Source organism: Rhinolophus sinicus, linkage group LG05 (genome assembly GCF_036562045.2).
Source record: "Rhinolophus sinicus isolate RSC01 linkage group LG05, ASM3656204v1, whole genome shotgun sequence".
Classification (NCBI taxonomy): domain Eukaryota; kingdom Metazoa; phylum Chordata; class Mammalia; order Chiroptera; family Rhinolophidae; genus Rhinolophus; species Rhinolophus sinicus.
Window position 1 is genome coordinate 81,276,412 of NC_133755.1, and position 23,822 is coordinate 81,300,233.

General features: G+C 54.7%; 1 protein-coding gene across 1 annotated transcript; it reads right to left on the reverse strand.

Annotated features, from left to right (window-relative positions):
- Positions 1–1,735: 1,735 nt before the first annotated feature.
- LEMD2 (LEM domain nuclear envelope protein 2) lies at positions 1,736–21,961 on the reverse strand. Its single transcript, XM_019738778.2, has 9 exons — positions 21,211–21,961; positions 19,537–19,577; positions 16,087–16,162; positions 10,295–10,371; positions 9,359–9,438; positions 7,571–7,716; positions 6,491–6,592; positions 6,315–6,417; positions 1,736–3,306 (listed from the first exon to the last, which is right to left on the reverse strand). The coding sequence occupies exons 1-9, from the start codon at positions 21,914–21,916 to the stop codon at positions 3,156–3,158; spliced, it is 1,482 nt and encodes a 493-aa protein (XP_019594337.2). The 5' UTR covers positions 21,917–21,961; the 3' UTR covers positions 1,736–3,155.
- Positions 21,962–23,822: the final 1,861 nt, after the last annotated feature.

The window sequence follows — 23,822 nt, forward strand, 5'->3', positions numbered from 1 at the left end:
CCAGTGCAGTGCCGCGCCCTGAAACGGCAGCACCAGGCAGCTGGTGCCCCCACCCACCCCCTCTGCCTCTCCTGTCCCTGGCGCATTGTTGAACCCTCTGGCCAGACTCTCTCCATGTCTCCAGAGCTTTCTCTGGGGGCGGGTGGGCTGTCCCGCAAGGGCTGCTTTGGAAGAGTTGGGTTGACTTATGGCATAACCGCTCCCTTCCCTTTGGGGAGGCGACAAGATAATGGATTTGAGTCTACACACCTGCCTCAATAAAGGGATATTTTTGTTTTGAGGCTCAAAGTCAATGGTGTATTAATTAAGGGGGAACAGCTGCTACTGCAGTTCTTATGATAAGTCAGTGACAAATGGCCATGTTTACCTTTTTTTGAGCAGAGACTCTGGAAGGTGGCCTGGAGCTTCTGTGTGGACGTCCACCAAGATTTGTGGGTACAGCTTTTCCCTCCCTCACCCCCAGCTTCTTTATCAGAGCCCATGGAGCCTAGAGGATATTTGTCACTGGGAAAGACAGGTCTATGGCTGGGAAGGTGCGTGGAAGGGGCTGGGTGGAGCAATGGGAATGTCTCCACAAGGGCTCCCATCCAAAGTCGCCCCAGGATCCCTCCTCGGGTAGATGCCACCACCCTGCGCTGTCCCTTGTGAAATAATAGATGCTTTAAAGGGAGCCGTGGCCCTTCAAAGCCGAGACAGGCTGCAGAGCCGGGTCTGAGCCGGCTGCAGCACTGAGGACACACCTTGGGGCTTTTGTGCCCAGTGCTCTGTGTACCATAAAAGAAGGGCCGGCTGGCGGGGGCCTTTTGTTATTCCGTTTATTTTGATCTCGCTCCTGCTCTCCAAACAGCTTCACAGAAAAAGAGCCCTGCATTGGTTCCCTTCTCGGCTTAAGACAAAACACAGCAGAGGGAAAATCTTTCACTGAAAAACAGAAAAGGGAAAGACGGGCTCATTTTATTCTGGGTCCTTTGATTATCAATTTACCCACCAAATTTCTAGTTGATGGGAGGACTGAAGGATGACGCTCACATACCAGTCACAGCCACAAGTGGGGCGGGTGTGGATGGGGACAGCAGGGTGGTGCGAGCTGCGGCAGCTCAGAGGCTGCCTTCCTTCCAGGCTGAGAAAAGGTCCCTCAGGATCTTGGCACCAACCCCAAACACCTGCAGCTTTCCCCCACACCTGCGGCACCCCCAAGGTAGAGGTGGAGTGCGGAGGACCCTGAAGCACACTAGGCAAACTTCGGCCTGTGGTCAGGCCCACCTCTGCAGGTGCGGCCCCAGGCCACACTGTTCTCCCCAGTGGTGAGGGCCCAGAGGAGCTACACGTCTGCTGCCAGTATTACCCTCCCTCACACTGCTCTTCCTCCTCTTCCAGGGCTGCATGAGCACCTGGGGCCTTGAGTGGAGACATAAATGGGGCCCAAGGAAAGAGGCTTTATGGACCCCCTCTCCTTGCCGCCTGCTGGGACCAGGCTGGCCTCTTGTGAGTTCACCCTCAAGGGTGAGGGGTTGTCATACCGTGTCCTAAATGTGGGACTGAGGTTCTGCGAGGTTCTGCAGCTTGCCCAAGGACCCCGTCCCTGAGCCGCTGAGCCCAGAGGGAGGAATCCTGCTCAGCCCACTCCCGCAGCCTCTTCCAGACGATCTCTCCCAGAGCCAGTGCTAAGAACCGCAGGGTGCCATTCCTGACATCGCTTTGGGGTAAAGGGAAAGAACCACGGATGAGAAGCACATTCATTTTTAATAAATCATTTATTTATCCAACTTTCAACCCTGATAGTGAATGAAGCCTGTTCGTTTCTTAGTCTCTGGCTGGAGTCTGATTATGAGACTGTTCCATTGCCATGGGGCTGGGGCCCGAGCTCAGATCCCAGCCTCAGAGGAAATGAGTATTGCTCAAATGAGGGAGACTGGCGCTTTATTACAAAAACAAAAAATAACAATAAGATCAGAAAGGGGTGGTTGACGCCTTTGAGGCAGCTGCTGTGTCTCCCCTGCTTGCCCCCTCTCCTGCCTGCTGCGGATGAGAGCACATGGGGATGAGACTCGGATGGAGAGGCTCTGGCACTTAACTAATAAGGCCCCCTGCTGGCCTGTTTCTGGAGACTGCCCCCCTGCCAGGCTGGCTAGGAAAGTCCGAGGCGGCCGCGGGCAGGCTCTCGGGTGGCCAGCAGGGGGCAGCAGTGCAGCCGTTGCGCCTCATCCCAGCACAGACACCACGTGGGTTGGAAGTTCTGGTTCAACAGCCCCAGATGGGGAGACTGTGGTCGCTGTAAACAAGGTGATCTTCCCACACTGACAGTGCAAAGCTCCCAGGTTCCTGGAATCGGCACGCTTGGCCTGAGGCAGTGCCCTGGCTGCAGGTCTGGTCTAAAACCACATGTTCTGTGAGAAGCACCACAGGAAAGGTCCACCCCTGGTGGCTGCTTCTGCGGGGGCCCAGCGGATGGTGACTGGCGGCAGTCCCCACACTCCTCTCTGCTCTCAGGCTCTGTGACTACCCCAGGTTCCTCCCAGGAGGCCACGCCAACAGCTCACATCTGACATGAGAGCCTGAGTGCCAGGACCAGGCATTTCTAGGTTATTCTCTAGGACTTGTTCTAATTTCTAGCACCTTCCCCCATTCAGGATAAAAGAGGCCCGATCCAGCTAGAGGACAGGTTTTCTCCCGTCACCTTAGCGCTCCCAGGTAACACCCCCTGAAGGCACATGGACAAGCTGCTCCCAGACCCGCTGCCCGCCCACCTCCCACAGGCACGATGCCACCTCCCCGCCGAGCGGTCACTGCAGTGGACAGCTCCAGCCCACCCAACCCACACTTGCTCTGCAGGGTCTCATAGCAGCTGCTCTTTTATGTTTTCTATTCAAGAAAAACAAACCCTTGTCCCCTTTTCTGCCAGCAAGAGGCCAGAGAGGATCGGACCAATGCAGAGGACAAGCTACCCACCTGGCCTCTGGCTTCTCTCCTCGCCCTTCAAGAGCGCTCGCACTTCCCTACTGAGCTAACCTCTCGCGAGTCTTACAGAGCCCTCTGGACCCAGGGTCAGGAGGTGGAAGTCAAGGCAAGTGTGGATTCAGCACCGGCAGGCCTGGTGGCCCTCTCGAGCCCCCGAGGGTACTGGCTGGGACAGGCTGACTGGCCCCTGCAGGGGTTTATCGCTCGGAGTCGGAGAAGGAGGAGGGCTTAGTCCATCTCCACACCAGCATGTCTTCTCCAGCCACGCGGTGGGACTCTGTCTGGATCCGGGATTCGTTGGAGGCCAGGAACTCCACGGCCCGGTCCCAGACCCGCTTCATGCGTCTCCTGCAAAGAGAGGGGCCAGGCTCAGCAGGCACGCTGGGGCTTGGCTGCTCTGCCCCGCACTGCCAAGGGAGGCCAGCTGGTCTGTGGAGCCCCTGTGTATAAAGGGGGACAAAGCTCCGAGATACCACACAGAACTTATCTATGGGAGGACCAGCCATTAGGTACTAACAGACTCCTGCAAAAGGAAGCAATTTCTTGGGCCCTGGAAAAATGACTCCCCGACCATTACTGTTCCAAAAGCATTCAATTAAAGGGAGCGGAGAGGGTCCAGAGGTATCCAGAGCAGGCCTGGGTGTCCAGGTGGGAAGGGGCTGTGCTCACCGGGCCTGTTTTTGCAGCTACCTGGCCAGGCGGCTCCCAACCAGTGCAGCCTCCATCTTAATGCCTCATGTGAGCTAATTAGAGTGGCTGCTGGGCTGCTGAGCCCAACTCTGCAGCACTTCAGGGGGTGGGGAGGAGCTAAGCATCTAACAGGGCGGCCAAGAAGCTGTGGCTGCCCCTGGAAGCAGAGCCCCTGCCCGGGCAGGGCCCCTTCCGGCTGGCTGGCCTTGGGCTCAGCCCCGTAGCCAGAGGCCCCCCTCTGCTGGGTCCTCAGGGCCTCGCACCCCCTCAGAGCCCTGTATTCCTCTCCCACCTCCAGACTGCATGGGAAGACTCCAGGGCCTCTGTGAGGCCAGGGAGGGTTATTGGATGCCCACCCTTTGATGAGCCCCTGCTTTTTGTCAGCACTGCAGACCACCTCTCCATGAAACAACAAGTGGACGGGAGCAGGAAGGCCCAGGCTGGGGGGGACAAAGGCAAGAAGCTCCTGGCGTGGCCCGTGAGTCAGGAGGCAGAGGGGTGTCAAGGCTTGCTTCCCTGGGTCTAGGTCCTGCCACTGACCAAATCCCACAGCAGTTTAGCAGGCCCAGGTGCTGGACTGGCGAAGGCCACACATGCCTGAGGACTGAGCCTGTCACGCCCTGAGGGGGAGGCAGCCTGCGCCGTGTGGGCCGTCCTTCTCAGACTGCCTGTTAACAGATAATGAACAAGCGGCTGAGCAGCTGCTCTCCTCCGCTGCCTGCTTTCCTCACATCTCTTTCCATCTCTCGGGAGCAGGCGCTCATCCACAGGGCACATCCGAGTGTGCCCATGCAGGCCCGGCAGGAGCTCGTGTCCTTGAGTCCAGAGCTAGGCTGCACAGATGGGCAGCTCGGAGGTGAATCAGGCTGAGAATGGCAGGGCGTGAGCTTCCCGGGGGTCACTCAGACCCTGCAGGGTGACTGCCTACAATCTCTGCTGATGCAGGGAGCTGAGGCCTGGCGGCTCAGCCCCATGACAAGCTGCCACGCCACTTCCTGCTCTCGTTTAACCGAACATGTTGCATATAATTAAAGCCCGAGCAATAGCGGCTGCTCTCGAACGAATGCTCAAGTGCTAGGCGATCCACGACTTAACGAGCTGCGAGGCCATCTCCCCGACACCCTGCCCCCCTTTTCCTTAGCACTTGTCACTACCTGTTGGTACACATTTTCCTTATGCATCTTCTCCTGTGTCTTCCTCCTTAGAACCAATGCTCTAGCAGGCAGGGAATTTGCTTCTTCCCCTCTGCACCGCCTCCCCATGACCCAGTGTAGCATGGCATATAGTAGGTACGCAACAAACACTTGCTCAGTGAACGAATGACAGCCTCTCTTCACCTCAGCCCTCTGCACAGTAGTGGTATTATCTCTGTTTTATGGATGATGAAACTGGCTTAGGGAGGTCGTTACCCGTGGCCCCATGACTCCTGGCAGGAATTAGGTGGTGTCTGAATACACCAAGTGGCCTCTCCCTGGAAGCTAGAGGGCCATGTGGCTGCCTCATGCCGGGGACAAGTACAAGCCCCACACCTCAGTCTGCTCTCTCTAAGCTTCCTGCCCGCACCTTTCCAGGGGGTGGGGTGGGCGTGACAATTAGCAAGCATCTTCACATTTAAAAGTGGCCCTTAAATGTTCAACTCTTCCAATTCCTCTTGGGTTGAGCAGAAAGGGATGACCTGACCACAGAGCCTGGCAGGGGGCACAGAAATGCCACCCCGTGGGCCTCTGAGCATGTTTCCTAACTTCCCTGTGCCTCACCTCCTCACCTGTAACACGGGGTACTCACTGTTCTCCCCTTCCAGGGCCATGGGGAGGGTCGAGTGAGTGAGCGAGTACGTGTGCGCCTCCAGGGCTCAGCACACAGCCAGCACTGAGCATGCGCGAGGGCTTAGCACCACCGAGAGGACGCCTTCAGGCCAGAGACTGCAGCAGGATCTCCTAGCAGGCCCTGCTGGCTGCCCCTGCTTCTCTCAGGGACCCACCCAGCACCTGCAGCCCATGTGGAAGGTGGCCCTGGAGTCCAGCGTGACACGCCTGCCGTGTGCGCTGGAGGCTGACTCTCCTGGCCGCTGTGAAACTCTTTCAACTACATGTATGTATGTATGTGTGTGTGGGAGATGCACCAGGACATTTTAGGTAATACGTGTTTCTGACTGTGGGTCATGGCTAAAAACGTTTCAAAACCAGTCTCCTCCTTGCCTGTGACTGATTCGAGAGTAGGTAAGTGAGCAACTCTGGCCTTAGTGGGGCCTCACGCAGTGCGTCACGGGCGGCACTGGGAAGGTTTTCTCTCGCTCGTGGGAACAACAGTAAGCCCACGTCCCCCTGCTGGCTGTGACGAGGCAGAGGAGACGGAACCAGACCTGACTGTCTGTGCCCAGCACCCACGTGACTGTGGGCTTCCACTCATGGGAAGCCACCGGGCGCTTCCCTGCTCGAGCCCCTGGGGGAGGGAGGTGGTTCCAGCACTTGCTGCTCAAAGCTCCGAATCAGTACCCAGTGCTGCTGCTGCTCCCTCTACCGACACAGCCCCGCTCCGTACTGCCCGTCTGGGCGTGGACGGCCCCACCTGTGACGCGGCCCCATCTGTGACACGGCCCTACCTGTGACGCGGGCCCAGCGGGAGGCTGTGGCCTCCCGTGGTGTGCGGGGAGTGCCGGGACTCACCGGCTCTGTGGGGGGATGAGGCTGTCGCGCACGTGCAGGATGCCCACGTACGGGTAGCGCTCCATGTCCTGCTCCCAGTCCACGTAGTGGTCCTGCACCACATCTGCAGGGCAGAGGGCACGCTTAGGGCGAGGAGCTCCCGGGGGGCCAGCGCCCTTTCCCCAGGGGCCACACACCTATGATCTTCTTCACCATCTCGTACATGGCCTGCTCCTCCTCTTCCAGCTTGCGCCACCGGTATTTCAGGAGGATCAGGAGCCCCCACAAAAAGGCCAGGCCTGTGCAGGAAGGAAGAGCGCACCATTAACCACTCACACCGCGTCCGGCTGCTCAGCCCTCACTGAATCTCACACGGGCGAGCGGCCGGCTGGAGGCTGTGGGTGAGCTGCACGTGTGTTCTGAGTACCTACTACGTGCCGGGCCCCGGGCTAGCATGCAGCGACAAGGGACGAAGCAATACCAAGGGAGAACAGATTATGAAGTGGTCATCGTCCCCCCAGCTGCTGTCACCACACAGGTGTCTCCAGCCGCCCAGCACTGGCTCCGCCCAGCCTCATCCTGGGGCTCTCAATCCCTCCCTGTGAGAACCCGGGGCTTCACACATCCATCCATCCACGCCGGGCCCTCTGTATTCCGAGATGCTGCTGCCGATAATGACGTCTGTGCCCACAGCATGGGCGAGGGCGCCGTGCGCACGCCCACATGCCTGTGATCTGTAACTCGACTACCTCGGCAGAGCCGGCAGCTCCTATGACTTGGGCTCTCGCCCTCACAGACTCCCAGGGTCTGCTCAAAGGCGGCCCTGCTGTCGGGAGACAGGCCTGTGCTGCTTTTCAGCTCACACCCTGTGTCCTTCCCGCTTTCATTAGGCATCTGTAGCTACCCAGGAGATGTTTACATTGTTCAGGGAGTAAAATTAGGCCAGGCTCCTATTGCGTCTCCCCCATCTCGCCCCTCACAGCCGCCGGCCCTGTGGGGTCCTGGAAGGGACGCCCTCCGGCCTGGGCCAGGCCCCCTCTCAGGCACACAGACAGTCAAGGACATTTTCGAGTTATCCTCATGCTCCCGCCACCAATCTCCACAGGTAAAGACGACCCAGGGCAGAGGCTGACTCGTTCACGTCCTCTGTTTTATTACACAAATGAACTCTCAAGGGCGGGGTTTCTGTAACTCATCGTTCCTGCCTCGGGTCCCCTGGAGGCATTGAGTGTGAGGAGTCCTGGGGGGTGGGGGTGGGAAGGGGGCCCAGGACTTACACCAGAAGAAGATGAGCACGTGGGTGACAGCGGTGAGGAGGGCCCGGCTCAGGCGGCAGCTCACGCCCATCCGGGGGCGGGCGGATTCTAAGCAGACCACCTGGTCCACGGCAGTCACCAATTCCGACGGGTCTTCCCCTTTCAACCTGACACAGGACACGGGGTTGTAAGTGTGTCCAAAAGCTCTGAGGAGCCGCAGTCTAAGCCCCACTTTAAAAAGGAAGAGAAGGAAGGAGGGGCTTTGAGGCCTCTACTTGCTTATAAAATGGACTTAGTATCCTGGTTACACTCTTTCCAGAAATTTCCCATGTTGGCTACTTAGAAAGAATAAAGCTTTAAAGAGGCAGCAGGCTTGAACCCCTATTGCTAAAGTGACGTCCCCCTTGTTGGGTCTTTGACAGCCCCTCTCAGCGTGCGGAAGATTAAACTGTAAATTGGATTCCCACCTCCCAGCATAGAGAAATGGAAATGTTTACTGAATCGCTGGCTTTGCACTGCATGGTAAGAACTGAAAGAATCTGGGCGAATGTGCTTTTCCTCGGTGACAAGGAGGCACATAAGCTGTTTAAGTGTAAGATCCTGGGGTGCCGCAAGGCTTGGCACGAAAACTGCCAGGCTCTCAGAGACCAGGTCCCAGCCACAGCGCCTCCGCCCTGGCCCCAGCAAGGTGTCAGGACCCAGGACACCCACCCCATCTTGCAGCTAGGTGACAAGCCCATGCCCTTGACGGCACACGAGAATGGCTGGTACCTGGTGTCCTGATTTCTCACCACACACTTTGAGCACTGGTCGTCTGAGCTGGGCTCAGCCACCCGCCAGGCTGCCATCCCCAGTGTGAAAAGGTGAGTATCATTCTCCTGTCTAGCAGCTGCATATTCTCCTCCGCCTTTTCTAACACAGGAAATTCAGCCACTCAGGGAAGCTTTATTTTTTTTTTAAGCCAATGAATTTTAATTGTGCCATGCATCCAGTTATCAAGCTTTAGGCTGAGCTGCCCTAGGGGCTTCTGCTGGATGCACTGCTGATGGAATTAGTAATTTGGGGGGATTAGAGAGGAAGAGAACAAAACCCTAGAGTCTGTTTTAGTATCAGGAGCTGTAACCTGAGCAGAGACCCTGACAAATCCTGAGGAATGGGAGCAGGGTGACAGGCCGTGCTTTCCCAGCAGGGAAATGCTGGCTGTCTGGCCATAGACTGGTCCCCTCCCTCTTCCGCCCCCCCAGGGCTGAGCAGCCAGATGGGGCCTTTCAGGAAGGCGAAAGGGCGCACTATCTCTGCTAACTGCTCACCAGAGAGAGAAATGAGGCGGAACTCCCCAGTCAGAATAAAATCCAGTCTCTCCTTTTGCAATTTCCATACTGAGTGAAACCAACATATAGAATCATTTCATCTACAAATGAAAACTAGCACCCGAGGAAAGGATGTGTAGAAAAATGCTTTCTCCAGAAAACCATGCAGAGCCGGTGAATTAAAAAGGTACAGACTGAGTTACTTGAAGCAGGTCTAGCTAAGACACCGAGCTAACATCCTGACCCCTGGGTTTTGTGTCCCATCTTGAAATTGCTCCTTATACTGCATTCCTACTGTGTCTTCTGTCCATGGCCAGCTCTAAGCCTAACCTACAAGCACGCAGCTGGGAGACAGGCCCTCTAACCTTCAGACCTGAGACCCTCTGTTGCAGACACTTCTGTTGGAGCGCTGGAGTGAGGAGTCAGCGGGTGGGCGCGGACAGTGGCCGCAGGGACGCACAGCTGGGCTGCCACCTCATCATGCCCCACCCACACTCACCAGATGCCTACGTCTTTGTTACTGCTCAGTATCCAGGCCAGTGCAGCTTCAAACTTGGCAGAGGAGCTGCCAGTCACGTTCTGTGGGAGGGGCGGGAGAAGGTTAGTTCTGCGTCTGGGCGGGGTGACCAGAGCATTAGCTGCCATTGGCCTAAGGAAGCCTCTCCTATGTCCTCCACACACCCCCAAAGCCCTGTTCTGCATGAAGGAAATCTGGGGCTGATGAGAGCCAAGTAAGAGGCTGTAACTGGAGGAGGTGGCGAAAGCACACACAGGAAAACAATGTGGGTTTGAGGCAGCCGAAAGAAGACAATTTTCTTAAGGAATAAAAAATTAGGCCAGAGAGGTGGCAACTCCTCTTGGGTAAAATGAAAAAAAAGTGTGCAGGTTGTCAGGCCTCATGGCCAGTCCTAGCTGTGTGACCCTGGGCAAGTCTCTGCCCCTCTCTGGGCCTTAGTTTCCTCATCTCTGACATGAAAACTGGACAAGGTGACTGAGATTTCTGCCAGCTCCAAATATCGAAAATTCTATCATCCTGAAGACTTGAAGAAAATCAAATGGACTCTGAACAATCCACACAGTACTTAAGGGGAGAGAATGGACAGGTGAAATATAGTCCTTAAATCTGCTGAGAAGGGGAGAAAAGCAAACCAAAGGAGGAGCAGGTGACAGAACCATTTCAGAAGGGGTGGCCTGCGGCGGCCTGCACCCCTGGTCAGCAGTGAGCTGTCACCTTGGGCCCAGTCACCCCCACTGCTGCCTTGAGGTACCCTAGCACTCGACTAAGTTAAAAGAAAAAAAAATTGGGGAAAGCAAGAAAGCCAAAAACCCAAACACAAAATGAAAAGGGAAACAAAAAAACAAACGAGGGGTTTGAAAGATCAATACAAAAGCACCAGGCCCTCCCGAGGATGTGCGAGCACCCCAGCCTACTCACGGCTAAGTATTCCTGGGCTTCTGTTACAGGAATACATTTGCTTTTGAGCTTCTCTGGATTTCCACATTCAAAATTACCTAGGAGGGAAAAAACACACATTCAAACACAAACAAGAGGTGAAAAAAAATTACTCTGAAACACGAAAAAAATGCAGCCAGAATCAAGCCATCAGCTCTGCTAGGGAGCATGTGGCCTGGCCCTCAGGCTTCTGTGGGACATCTTCACTCTGCAGCAAGATCAAAAGCCACTTAGCTTGGATCGATTCCAGATCATTAAAACCTGACCTGCAAAGCAGTGCAGCGATTTGCATTAAATGACTAAAAAGCTGCCCAATACCAAGGTCTGTTTGCAATTGATCCCTAAAAGGATCAGACAGATAGCTTTGGAAGGTACTGGAACGGCACTATAAATAAACACAGCCTGAGAAAGAGAAAGGCACGGAGGCCATAGGTGCTGCAGGGACTCTGACGCACAATAGAGGCAGGAGACCTGCAACACCAGGCCCACTGTTTCGAGGGGTCCTGGGAGGAATGTCCAAAATGTCCCATGGAGAAAGGGGGCCTGTGGGGACAGAGTGCCAGACAGCAGTTTCCAGGCTCTCGGCCGCACGTAGAAAGGTGCTGGCTGTTATCAGATGGCCATCAGCTGTTGCCAGTTAGCCATTAGCCACTAATACAACTGCCGGGGCTCCGCTCCGTGAAGGGGTTGGTTGGTTGGCAGAGAAGCGGATTGCGGATCGTGTGGTTCCTGTTTTCTGTGTCTCTAACCCAGCCGCCAGCAAGACTATAGTGGTGTGACTTCCCTGTCTATGGCTCCCTGGGTGTTCCTTTTTGGCCTCACCATGTCCTGCGGTCGTTTGCGGGGAGCGGGAGCTAAGTCCCTGCATTACACATGGCACAGTGAGCAAGGTATAGTTCCGGCCAGACTTCCCAAGGGGGAAACGGAGCAGTTTATATGTATGAAAGCTGTTTCGGGAGACCCGTGAGGAGCGGCACCAGGAGCAGGAGACGCAATCTGCTTGGTAGAAACATGACCCCTCAGTGAACGGTGGTCCTCTCAAGCTCCTGGATGGCACGCCGCCCTGTTGGCCATAGCAGGCGTTGCCTGCTTTTTGGTGGTCTGCTGCTGCTGCTGTGGGCTCCTACTGTTGTGGACAACTTATACCAGGGCCACCACCCACTCGGACACCGGGCACGGAGAGCAGGATTCTGGCCAGGTAGGAATGGTGCCTGACTCTGGGCAGGAGGACATGTGGCCCCCACACAGTGTGTGGTGCCCGGTAGCCACTATTCTCAGGAGTTGGATCCCCGTGGAGGGGTGGGAGGACATGGATGGTTCTCCAACCAGCACAACCGGAGAAAGCGAAGGTTGTTGTGACTGTGGGGGCTGGGAGGTGCTTGCTAAGGCGGCCCAGGTGAGGGACTTGTAGTCCCAGGAGAAAACGCTTGCTGAGTCCTCGGTGGAGGCTGCAGGGGAGGTCGAGGTCATCCCTCACCCCCAGGTTGGGGAGGACTTGGAGCCCTCGCCCTGGGGGGAGGGCACACATTGTGAGGCCTACTGTCATGCAGGGCGGCCTGCAGGGTCTCAGCTCCCGCTCCCCACATCAGAACGCAGGATATGGTGAGGCCAAAAAGGAACACCCACGGAGCCATAGGTAGGGGAGTCATACCACTATAGTCTCACTGGAGGCTGGATTCACACAACGTGTGACCTGCTGCCCGCTTTTCTGCCAATCAACCGACTCCACTCGACTTGACTCACCAACCAGTGCAGCCACGGCAGTTATGTCAGTAGCCAACTGGCTAACCGGCTACAGCTGACGGCCATCTACTACCCGAGCCAGCACCTTTCCACGTGAGGCCGAGAGCCTGGAAACTGCTCTCTGGGGCTTTGTCCCCACACTAACGCACAGCCCTGGCGAATGACTGTGGACTATGGGGAATTGCCTTCCATCTCTGATTTGATGGACCGCTTGACTGTTTGCTTGGGAACGTACCACTATGCAGTGGAACCGGCGGATGTTTGCTTCCTGCGCCTCACCTGGCCGCCAGTGAGAGTACATGGGCCCCTTGGCTGTGAGCCACTGTTCCAGCATAGTGCCCTGGGGAACCCTAGCTATGCCCAGGAGGTCTGACTGTGCCCAGAAGGACTGGTGGTGCCCTGGGAAACCCTGGCTGTGCCCAGAAAGTGGGTGGACATAGAGGGAAACCCCCTGGGACATTACTTGAACTGGACTGAAACTTGTGAGCTGGGTTCCTGACATGGGGCCTCTTGCAGAAGACGCTTGTTGTGTAGATTGTGAGGCGAAACCCTGTAGGGGTGGAGTGTAGGAACAGAGAGCAGTTTCCAGGCTCTCGGCCTCACGTGGAAAGGTGCTGGCTCAGCTGTGGCTGATTGGCTGTCGGCTGTGGCCGGTTAGCTGATTGGCCGCTGGTATAACTGCTGCGGCTACGGAGGAGAGCCGAGGACTGCCGAGGATTGCCGAAGAGCCGAGCAGAGCCGAGGAGAGTGGAAGAGGAGAGCCAAAGAGAGCGGAAGAGAGGAGAGGAACAGGGTCAAGAGAGTGGAGGAGAGTTGTCGGTCGGTCGGTTGGCAGAAAGGTGGATGGCAGGTCACGCGTCCAGTGAACCCAGCCTCCAGTGAGACCATAGTGGTATGACTCCCCTACCTATGGCTCCGTGGGTGTTCCTTTTTGGCCTCACCATATCCTGCGTTCTTGTGTGGGGAGCGGGAGCAGAGACCCCGCAGGCTGCCCCGCCTGAAAAATGGCACGACAATCAGGCCTCCGCGCACGACAAATTGCGCAGCGAGCAGGGTCTCCCGCACGACAAGTGGAGTGTGGGGACAGAGAGCAGTTTCCAGGCTCTTGGCCTCACGTGGAAAGGTGTTGGCTCGGTTATTAGATGGCCATCAGCTGTTGCCGGTTAGCCATTAGCCACTAATGTAACTGCCGTGGCTACGCTAGGGGGTTGGTTGGATGGAAGAGAAGTGGACGGCAAATTGTGCATCGTGTGGCTTCTGCTTCCTGTGTCTCCAACCCAGCCGCCAGCGAGAATATAGTGATATGACTCCCCTACCTATGGCTCTGTGGGTGTTCCTTTTTGGCCCCACCATATCCCGCATTCTGATGCGGGGAGCGGGACCAGAGACCCTGCATGACAGGGCGTCTGCATCTGGACAGTGAGCAGGGCCTCAACAGTGCTCCAAAGCTCCCTTCTGAGCACTCTGGGGGGCCAGCTCCCACCTAGGATGGAGCTGGGAGCCTCCCCTAGTCCTGCCAGCTTGTGGGTCCAGAGCAAAAGCCACCTCCTCTGGAAGGCCTCAGCCTGTGGGGGCTTCTTGTTTAGCCAGATTGCTCTGAACTTGGGGGCCTGCCATAGCCCTTGGCTTTTGATCACCTGCCATGGTTCACTCACCATGAGCCGCTGCACTGCCAGACCCCTTGAGAGCAGGGCCTGTGCAGGCCTGGGCACGTAGAGATCCTTTACCATCACACGTGGTCTGACTGTCCTTGACTTGGCAGTCTGGGGCTTTGGGTGGCCAATCTATGTGTGTCTGTTTGATGGGGAGGGAGCTGCTGAAGGTAATATTAAAAATCTTGAGAGTGAACTGGAGCCTGTCCCTCCAACCTCAAAGTTGACCTTGCCCGTCTGGGTCCTATGACACCAGGTTGGCTTCTCGCATCCTCCTGCTCCCACCCAGACCTCCCTGTCCTGCGAGGGCCGCCTGGACCATTGCCACGGCCTCTTGACTGGTTTCCTCCTCTCCTCTTTCTCATCCACATGTTATTGGTCAACAAAGCTTTAAAATAATTCTACTTAAATGACACTACCCCACGTAAGCTGCTGCCACATTTGCCTTCCTGCCACCTGGCTCTCAGCATGCCTCTCCCCTGCTCAGAAGCCTCCCTGGCCCTCACTGCCTGCAGGACCAAGCCCTAGTGCCCTGGCATCTATGGCTATCCACAGTGGGGCCCAAGCGACTTTTCCAAACTCCATTTCCTGTTTCTCCTTCCCCCATGAAAACAATTGCTTCCACCCCAGACGCTGTAACTTCCTGCCTCTTTGGCTCCACCTTTCCCTTCACATATATATAACCAATCCTACCTGGGCTTCGCGGCCTGGCACAGACGCCACCTCCCCTGTGACACTTTCCTGACTACTCTAGCTGAAAGGCATCACACCTCTTGGGACTTCCAGCCTCTCGGTTCTCATCCAATGACATCTTATATCACCCAGTGATCAGGGAGGTAGGTGGCCTGTCTCTTCTACTAGACCACAGGCAGTCTTTGGGCAGGAGCCGGGCTGAGCCATCTTGTATCCTACAGAGGCCAGCATGATGCCCTGCCCATAGCTGTCTCCACCAGGAGGCAGGGGGAAGGGAGTATGGCTGAGCAGAGCGCCCACACTCCCTGGCAACGTCTCAGTGAGACGCATACCCTCAGGATTGCCCCTGCTACGCTTGTTGGAGGACAGCAAGAATCAGGCCTCTTGAGGGCATAAACTAGGACCACATAGGGGGGCAGGATGGAGGAGAAATGTCTATTACGATCCACCGTTTAAAATGCAGACTTTGATTTAGTAGGTTTGTGAGGGACCTGACAGTCTGCATTTGCAATAAGCTCCCAGGTGACGCTGCAGGTCCCTGGACCACAATTGAGTCACAAAGGTTTAGAACACCCTTAGGCCTGCATTTATATCCCAAGCACCTGGACCAAAGAAAAATGCCCATGACGACCATGATGCTGTGAGCCCCACCTCCTGCCTTTCCTCTGTGGAGTTCTAGATGCCTCCCTGACCACCTCGTCTCCCACAGTCAGCGGGGAGGGTGGGAGGAGGTGGCGGAGGCCCACAAGGCTGGTTCTGAGCACTGAGGACCCATCAGGGGTCCTAACCTTAGACAAGGTTGGCCCGTAGGTAAGAGGTGCCACATCAATAAGGTAAACAGCCCATGAGACAGCTCCACCTGGTTCTTGTGCCAAGTGTATTTCACACAGGGCACATGCCCTTGGCATTCGCCTGTGTCATCAGCCAGTGATTCTAGGAGACTCCTGGCTGCCAGGTGTGAGAAAGGACCCAATAATGCAAGTGCCCTCTGGCCCCAAGGAACGTGTTTACCAAATAAAACAATAGGGGAGCCTTCTGGATGGATGCGTTTTCAGGGGTCTTTCCTGGGGTTGCTGAGATTGCCTTCCTCCAGAGCACAACACTTGACTTTCATTTTGTAAAAGAAAAAAAAAGACAGATCCAGGATCACTGAGTAACAGGGAGACGGAACTCCTGAGACTATCAGGGCCTCGCCCAGGGTCCTGCAGCCCAACGGGGCCATCAGGACCAGATGTGACACCAGGCCCTGGAAGGCTGGAAGGGCCTGAAGGTACTCAGCCCACCCTGCAGACCCCTGCCACCCGCACAGGCCTCCACCTGGAGTAGGGAGGTCCCCCAGGTTGGAGCACTCAGACTGAGACCTGGGCCCTCGCACCCTCCAGGGCAACAGGGACCCCCCAAACAGTTGGTGGGGGCATCTGGAGAAGGGAGCACATCTGCTGAGAGGCCTGTACACCTGCCAGGACCCCTTAAACAGGATGTGAGAACCAAATGTGTTTTGCCCAAATGCAAGGCTTTAAAACAATGTGTCAGAGTGGAGAAGAGAAGGGGAGACATGTTCTGAATGTGTCTTCTAAGCGACAACCACAGAGCATCTCGGCCCCCCCGGCCAGCCTCCGCCTCGCTGGCCGGGGCAGTGGCCCACACCCGCCCACCAGGTCCCTCAGGCCTCGGGGACCGACTCACCCGCTTGGATGGCCAGGAAGTTGTACAGTTCGTGCAGCACCTCCAGCAAAGCCGCCTTCTGCTTGGCCTGACAGAACTGAAAGGGCACAAGACAAGTGGTCAGCAAAGACGGGGCGCAGAGGGGAGTCTGTCTGTTTCTACTTCGTCAGCCACACTATTAAGTACTACGCAGCAAGGAACACCTCGTACTTTTAAAAAATAAAAACAAATTCTGCAAAATGCTGGGCCCAAGGACAGGGTCGGTAAACATGGAGCTAACTGACTGGAAAGGAACTCGGGGAAAGCCGAAGCAGAGCTGAAAGCAGACACAGTAACTAAGGGTCTGCCGCCCTGGAGGCTCCCCGGTGGCGGCCCCCTGGTTCCATGGGAATCAAGGCCATTACGTGGGGGTGTGGTGCAGAGGCCACGTGGGGAAATGCACTAAGTGGTTCCCTTCCTCAGAGGGAAAGCAAGCGCTGCTCTGCTGTATCTTATCCCCACCCTGGGCTATTCCCGCATGTGTTTTGGAGTCAAATGTCTATCATCTGCCTGTGGGTTGCCTGCTTTGTGGACTATCTGCTTGCAGATGTTTTAGACGGGATTCCCCTAGAAAAGTAACATTTCTAGAAATCGTGAAACTGTTGGAGGGAAAGCCATCTGTATGAGCAAACAGGGCTAGGGATAGAAGCATACCTGGACCTCCAGCGCCTGTTAACAGAACTCCCGCCGTTCTGCTAGACTTAGGATCTAGAACACTAAACGGCTGCTCTTCCCCGAGAGTAGACGAAGTGCCAGGTACTGTGCTGAGTGGTTTATAGGTGTGTACTGAATCCTCACAATCCTTACTGTACCCCAATTTCTCAGGTGGGGAGCCCGAGGTTTAGAGGCCTTAGTTAAGCCACCAAGATCCCACAGCCTGTAAGTGGAGTCAGGCCAGTCAACTCCAAGCCCACTCCCCCCGTCTCCCCCAGTCACACACACTTCGGGCCTCCTTTGGGGTGTCACTGGACAAAGCCCTGGACCGGAAGCCAAGAGCCTGGGTTTTCAGTGGCTCTGAGACTGGCTCTGCAACTACAGAAGGAACCAAAGTTGTTTTCCTCCTCAGGGCTCATCTGTTGTCCTCATCTGAAAAGTGAGGGCTTGGTTTCTAACACTCAGAGGCCAAGATCTGTCCCCTTATATTGCCTAAAGACCCCAAAGCCTTCACAAGATACAAAACGATGTAACCAAGATTTGTACACATGACCATAAATGTGCAGAAACGACTCACGTGTCTATCAGTAGAGTTAGGTACCCCAACTACTTTTAAAGAATGTTTAATGGTATGGGAAATGTTGACAGTGTTAAACATCATTGAATATACATTGAGATCCCGGTTCTATAAAATACATACACAGAGATAAGATGGGAACGAAATGTCCCCAAAACGTTAATGGTGATTATCTCTAGGTGGCAGAATCATGGGTGATTTTTCTTTGCCACATTTTCCAAGTTTTCTACACTAAACATCTATTACTGTCACAACCAGAAAAAAGGCAGTAACAATTAACACTGTTCCAAACTCCCCAACATTCAGGCAGAGCAGGGCTGATACAACCTAAAGGAAACAGGACAGAAGGTACCAGACAACAAGGCAGCCTGATTAAGACAACACTCCTACTCCCAGCCTGTCCCCACGTTTCAGTGGCACAAAGGCAGGAGGAATAACACAAAATGTCAGAGACAGCTTAGAAGGGAAAAAGCTTCAAATGCCCGGCAGGGTTCTGGGTGAGCCGGAGCCACCCAAAGAAGACCACTTTCAGCAAGAACCTCAGCAAAGCCCGACGTGCCTCCCATCCTGCCTGGTGCCCCATGAAATCACAGCTTCTCGGAGTCTATGATGGCCCAGACCCTGCCTTTCCATGCTGATGTTACAATACCCAGTCTGCTCACTGAGCACCTTTACAAGGAGCTGGCCTGTGCTTGTCTGGGCTCATTCGAGTAGGGCATAAGCACGTCCAGCTCAGAGGAGGGCCAGGGAACAAAGCTTTCATTCAATCGTGGATCTGCTACATTGAGCTGTGAAGGGCAAAGAAACAGAAACCAGGGAGCCTTTTTCTAATTAAAAGACCAAAAAAGTAGCATCACCAGAAAAGCCTTACAGAAAGTTATTTTTTTTCCTCTTTTTGTTTTCAGTCTTCAAAATTCTAGTTTCCCATCTGGCTGCTGCCTGCGTTTCTGGGCCACTTCCTTTAAACATCAATTGCAGTTTTGATGATGGAAGGCAGATGAAACTTATTATGAAACTACTTTTATAGAACAATTGGAAAGCAAAGATACTTGGTGGGTGAGTTCAATAAATGAATGTAATAAAACACCCCCAAATACCGTGTTTCCCCGAAAATAAGACCTACCTCAAAAATAAGCCCCAGTTAAGATCTCGGCCAGACGGATGCATTAAGTACATTATAATGATGTTCCAGATGACATGACTGTATCTGAATAAATGTTGATTGTCGCACATGAAAAAATAAGACATCCCCTGAAAACAAGCCCTAATGCAGCAAAAATGAATGTAAGACCCGGTCTTATTTTTGGGGAAACAGGGTACAACACTGCTGAAGTCCAAGGGAAATAAAACCGGTACCTGTACCAGGAGGCCCCTTGATTAATGTGGGTAACAGAGTCAACGCAGGGGCCTCGAGATGACCAGGTGTCATTTCCTTCCCAGCCGTCGGGCTGCTGGATGGATACTGAGAGCCCAGGAGGCCGGGCACTGCACACTTAGTAATCAGACTACTAAGTCATGCCCTTGGGCGGCACAAGCTCCTCCTGGTAGGATTTAGGACCCGAAAATTGACTGCCTCATGTTTTCCCCAGACTGCCAGCATCCCAGCTCCTCACTAACGCTCCTCTCACGACTCAGAAGTGGATGGCGCTGCTCACCTTCCCAAATATTATTTGTAGGGAACATTAAAGCTTCATAAAACAAATTTATAGACTAAATGGGCTAATTCCACTTCCGATGTGTTTAACGCCCCCTACCCCCCCATGACTTTCAAATTAGAACAGCATTTTCAGAGCCACAGATGTACTACTGGAGAGGAGAATGCAGAACATGGTCTCCTGTCGCTTAAAAACTGCCAGCCCTTCCTCCCCAAGCAGGGAGCTTGAGGTCCTTCAACCACAACTGACTGCCTTCCCCTAGATTGACTTGGGCAGGAGATCAAAGTCCCCGATGCTAAGATTGATGGAAGAGCTTCCTTAACAAGCCCAGGGTTAGATCTGGGAGTGCAATTCTCCGTTTCAAGTACTCCTTCACTGCCACAATTGAGTCTGGCACAAACATAACAGAACGCACTGTGACTCTGGTACATTACAGGAAGCACTCCTGAAAATGATCCTATTATGATCTTTTTCTGGGGGAAGTTTACCTCCTGATGGAGGCTAACATCCTTGGGAGGAATAAAAGCTAGAGAAACGCAAACTCACCTCATCTGTTTTTTTCTCACAGTCCACTGGCAATAATTTCACTGAGACCAAGAAAAGAAACAGAGGAAATTAAAAGTGTGGGTTGAGGAAGAGTACAAAAAGGGACCACGCAAAACATTACCAACATAAGGGTGGGATTAGAAAGGTATCATCTAAATGAGGCACTTTGAAAATGCAGATAGTAAAATGTGAGGGTTTACCAGGCCTGGATTAGGAATTAGGGCAGCTGGGTCCTAACGCTAGCTGAAAGTGACTAGCCATGGGACCTGGCCACCCAACCACCCTGACCCTCTGTTCCTCATAAAGCAGATCAATAAAGCCTTCCCTGCTTCACTCAGGGAGGTCAACTCCAAACAAGACAACACACGTGAGTTTCATAAATTACAAACAATGATGTTAAACAGGGATTAACACCATCATGGGAGGGGAACTCCAGGTAAATGCCAGTGTGTCTCCCAGAGCGGTTCTTCGAGCATCTCGGCAGTCAGTATGACTGTTTGACAGCACCAGAGTGGCTACAGTACCAGTACGGTACCACGCACTCCCGGGTTTGCTGAATTTCTCTAGTGGGTGGATAAACTGATCTCATAGTCAAGAAATTAATTGGGTACGTGCATGAGTCTGGGATCCCCATGCCCACAGACTTGTTTATTACACCCAAACATCCCTCTGCTTTAGCTTTCTCCTGCATTTGGGCTGTCCCTGCTAGGCGTGGAAAGATGTGGCCTTGGCTCAAGTCTGAGAGTAGTATTAAGCACATGCATGCTTTGCAAAGAATATGAAAAGTTGGTGAACTAGTATCAGTTTACACTTAAATTTATAAAGATAAGATCTCTCTGTTGTTTCCTTACCCGAGAGGCAAATGTGCCTTTTAGGAAACACAAATCTTCAACTATTCAGGAAACATACTGTCTCCTGCAAGCCACTTATTGGCATGTCTAATCATGTCACTAAGTGTGGACAGAAGCACGGCTGGGAGTGTCCTTGAATTACAGAAGCTTTGCTAACACACTCTATGATGAGCACTGCAAGCAATGATAAATGCTTGCCTTTATATCATTTATATCAATTTAAACCCTTTAAAAGGTTCTTCCACACCTGTCTCATAGGCACAGTTAGTAAAATCTCCCTTTGACAAATGAGGGCCCTGTGGTCCAAAGTGGATGGAGCAAATGGCCTCTTTGGTGCTGCAAAGCTGGGACTCCAACCAGATCCCATCTGTGTGCACTGAAACCTGGGGTGCCTTCAGATGGGCACTAATGTGTGCTTGAGCGAGAGATCAAAAAGGGAAGAAAGAACTAAAAGGGAGTGGGGGTAGGCTTGTCTGTGAGAGGGGGGTGTAGCTTTTTTAGAAAGGGAAAACCAGAGTTTGGGGTGAAAGTAACTACAAATGAGGATTGCTTCCAGCACATGGTTGAAGGGGAGATTAGTAGGGAGGGCTCGGGCAGAAAACGAGAACAGGAGAAAGTGAAGACGGGAATTATTGCTGATGCAGGAATCCCGGCCCTCTCTCCCACAGCTGGAGGAAGGGAAGTCAGGTCTGGAGATAAGCAGACAGCCAGAGGCACCTGACCAAGGCGGGGAACGGGCAGCCTGGCGTTGAGAGGAACAGGTGGTCGTTCGGGTGGACACACGCGCGCCCAGGGCCCTCCCCTGCGCCGGCCCGGGACGTACTGTTGTCCTCCGCCTCCTGTGGCTCCGAGGATTTGCCTATTTTCACCCAGAGGATGATCAGGAAGACGAGCAGCAACACCAGGCTAGCCCAGAGCAGGAACCGGGACAGGTAGCGCTCCAGCCGCCGCCCCCCCTCGGGCCGGGCCCGCGCCGTGCCCGCTGGGCCCGCTCGCGTCCCCCGCAGGCCAGGCCGCGGCACGGGGTCATGGAGGGAGGAGGGCAGCCGCGTCGGAGACGCGGTCCACAAGCGACGGGCCCCGAGACCCGGCGTGGCCCTGTGGAGTGGCCGGGCGTCCTCGTCCTCCTCGGAGCTGCCCCGGACCGAGGCTCGGCGCCTGAGCGGCGCAGGGCGGGCGGGGTAGGCGAGGCCGCGGCTCCCGGACCAGGAAGCCGCGGGCGCCCCGAGATCGCCGAAGGCCCCAGAGGTCGCGTAGGTCGAGCTCGAGGCGAGCGGGGAGAGCCAGGGCTCCGATCGCACAGAGGCCGCGGCGGGCCGGGCGCGCAGCGGCGCCTCCTCGCGCAGCCGGGCCTCCTCCCGCAACCGCTCCTCGCCCCGTGGCCGGGCCTCCTCCCGCTGCCGGACTGCTCCCCGCAGGCGGCGCAGCTTGTTGCGGTACAGGTCCCGGGTGGTATCGGTGATGGGTCCTGGCTGGAAGCCCAGGGCCTGCAGCTCCCGCCGCAGCTCCAGGTCCGACAGGCCAGCCATGGCCAGGACGCCGCCCCCAGCCCACCCCGGCGCGAACTGTACCCGGAACTGCTCCCGCCCGCGGCCGCGGCGGAGCGGGCGGGGCCCTCCGCCATGATGGGAAGGTCATTCACGACCGCCATGTTGAGATGGTCGGAGCCAGGCGGTCGCCCCGCCATGATGAGGAGGTCAGACTCAGCCATTATGGCCGCCATATTGGGGAGGTTAGAGGGGTGTTTTTTATGTTTTCTTCCTTTTTTCCTTCCTCTCCCAGTTCAGTTCCTTTGCCTCGCCCGTAAGACCGATCGGTGTTTATTTCTGAATCTTCTGCCCCTTGCGCAGTCCCTCGCACGTGGCAGACACTCACAAAATCCTGTTGATTTAATGCATGAATTGCTTAAGGGTGAAAAGCAAGCCACTACTAGAGTAGGGAGACGGAAACTGCCTCTCTCGGTGTTTGAGGACCATGTTGATCCCTTCTGCGCTCAGGGAAGGGCTTTGTTTGGGTTGTGGAGTAGACCTCAGGCATGCTCTGTGGCTCGCAGGCCTGTTTTTCCGGCGGCACCAAGGGCCTGCAGGCCTGGCCCCAGCTGGAAGCAGGCCTGGCGGGATCTCCTGCTGAAGGGGGCGCCGCTTCACATCCACGGAGGGGGCAGAAGAGCCAAACGCCTTTGGGCTCCAGTGCGCAGTTCAGGCTCTGGGAGGAGGCTGTGTGGCTGGATGGTGGGATTTTCACAAGGAGAGATGGGTAGGGGTGGATTTATGTTGGGGGTTCTCGAGTCCCAACTCCACCACTATTAGATGTGTGATCATATCTAATTAACATTGCTAGCCTGTTGGTTAGTAAACCTCCTGGGGTTTTGGGAGGATTAGAAGAGGTGATTTGTGTAAGGCGCTTAGGACAGAGCCCTGCATATGCTCCTAAGTGTTTATACTTATATCCCTGCAGCAGCATTGCTGTGGAGAACCTCCCAGAGGGCTCGCTGTTTGATTAAGAGACAGCTCTTAGGGAGAAAGCCCTAAGGGAAGCCTGGGGAGTGGTGGCAAGTGGAAATAGAGCTATGGTTCATTGTCTTCCTTCAGCCTCCCTCTCCCTCTTTGTATTCCTTCCACATCCCCCATCAACTGCCTTTCCCAAACATTTATCGCAGGCCTCCTGGGTTCCATTCCATTCCTACCTCTTCAGTTCGGTTCTCCCCTTCTCCCCTACAGTCCCATCACCCACCCGCCCCCCCACCCCCACCCCCGTGTCCCTTTCCTGGGGGTCAGCAGGTAAGGCCCCTCTGCCAGTAGTTTGCATTCCTGCCGCTTGCTCTACCACAGGGACATTCAACACTGGCCACAATTGCTGGAAAAATTACAGCCTCGGCTTGGTCAGCTTCTGTTGTTAGCCTCCCCATGTCCCCGACTTAGCTGCTCCCATGTGGTGCGATTTCTCTCACCAAGTGTTGTTTTCCTTTCCTCTGCCTGTGTTTGCACGGAATGCCATGGATTTGATATAGTGATTGCCTAACACATATACCACATAATAGTATTTTATTTCTTTCTGAAGCACTGTTTGCATGACAAATGAGTTGGTAACATTTGTGCAACTCCTTGCAGCTGTGCAGTTCAATATATAAAGAATGAGCCTTTCGGCATCAATACTGGCCCTGTGTGTTCTAAGAGGGCTTGAAACTGATGCTTAAACAAAGTTAAAAGTCACAGCCTTTCGCAGAGTTATGGTCGTTTCATCACAATGGATCTCAGGATGATTTAAAAATACATACTGAACTGGAACCACCCCAGTTAGTGGTCCCCAGAGTGGGCTTTGTCAGTTTTGTCAGCCTTTGCTGTGTTTGGGGTCGCTGCGGCTGCCACACACACCTAGGGCCAAATGACCTTCCTCCCACCCCTCCCTGTGTCTTCCCTGTGGCCTGGAACCCGT

Coding starts and splice junctions, on each gene's coding strand:
- LEMD2 (XM_019738778.2), bottom strand. CDS start 21,916: ATGGCTGGCCTGTCGGACCTGGAGCTGCGGCGGGAGCTGCAGGCCCTG. Junction 10,372..16,086: donor CTTCCTGGCCATCCAAGCGG/GTGAGTCGGTCC, acceptor TTTCCCTCCTAG/GTAATTTTGAATGTGGAAAT. Junction 3,307..6,314: donor CTCATCCCCCCACAGAGCCG/GTGAGTCCCGGC, acceptor CTCTCTTTGCAG/GAGACGCATGAAGCGGGTCT.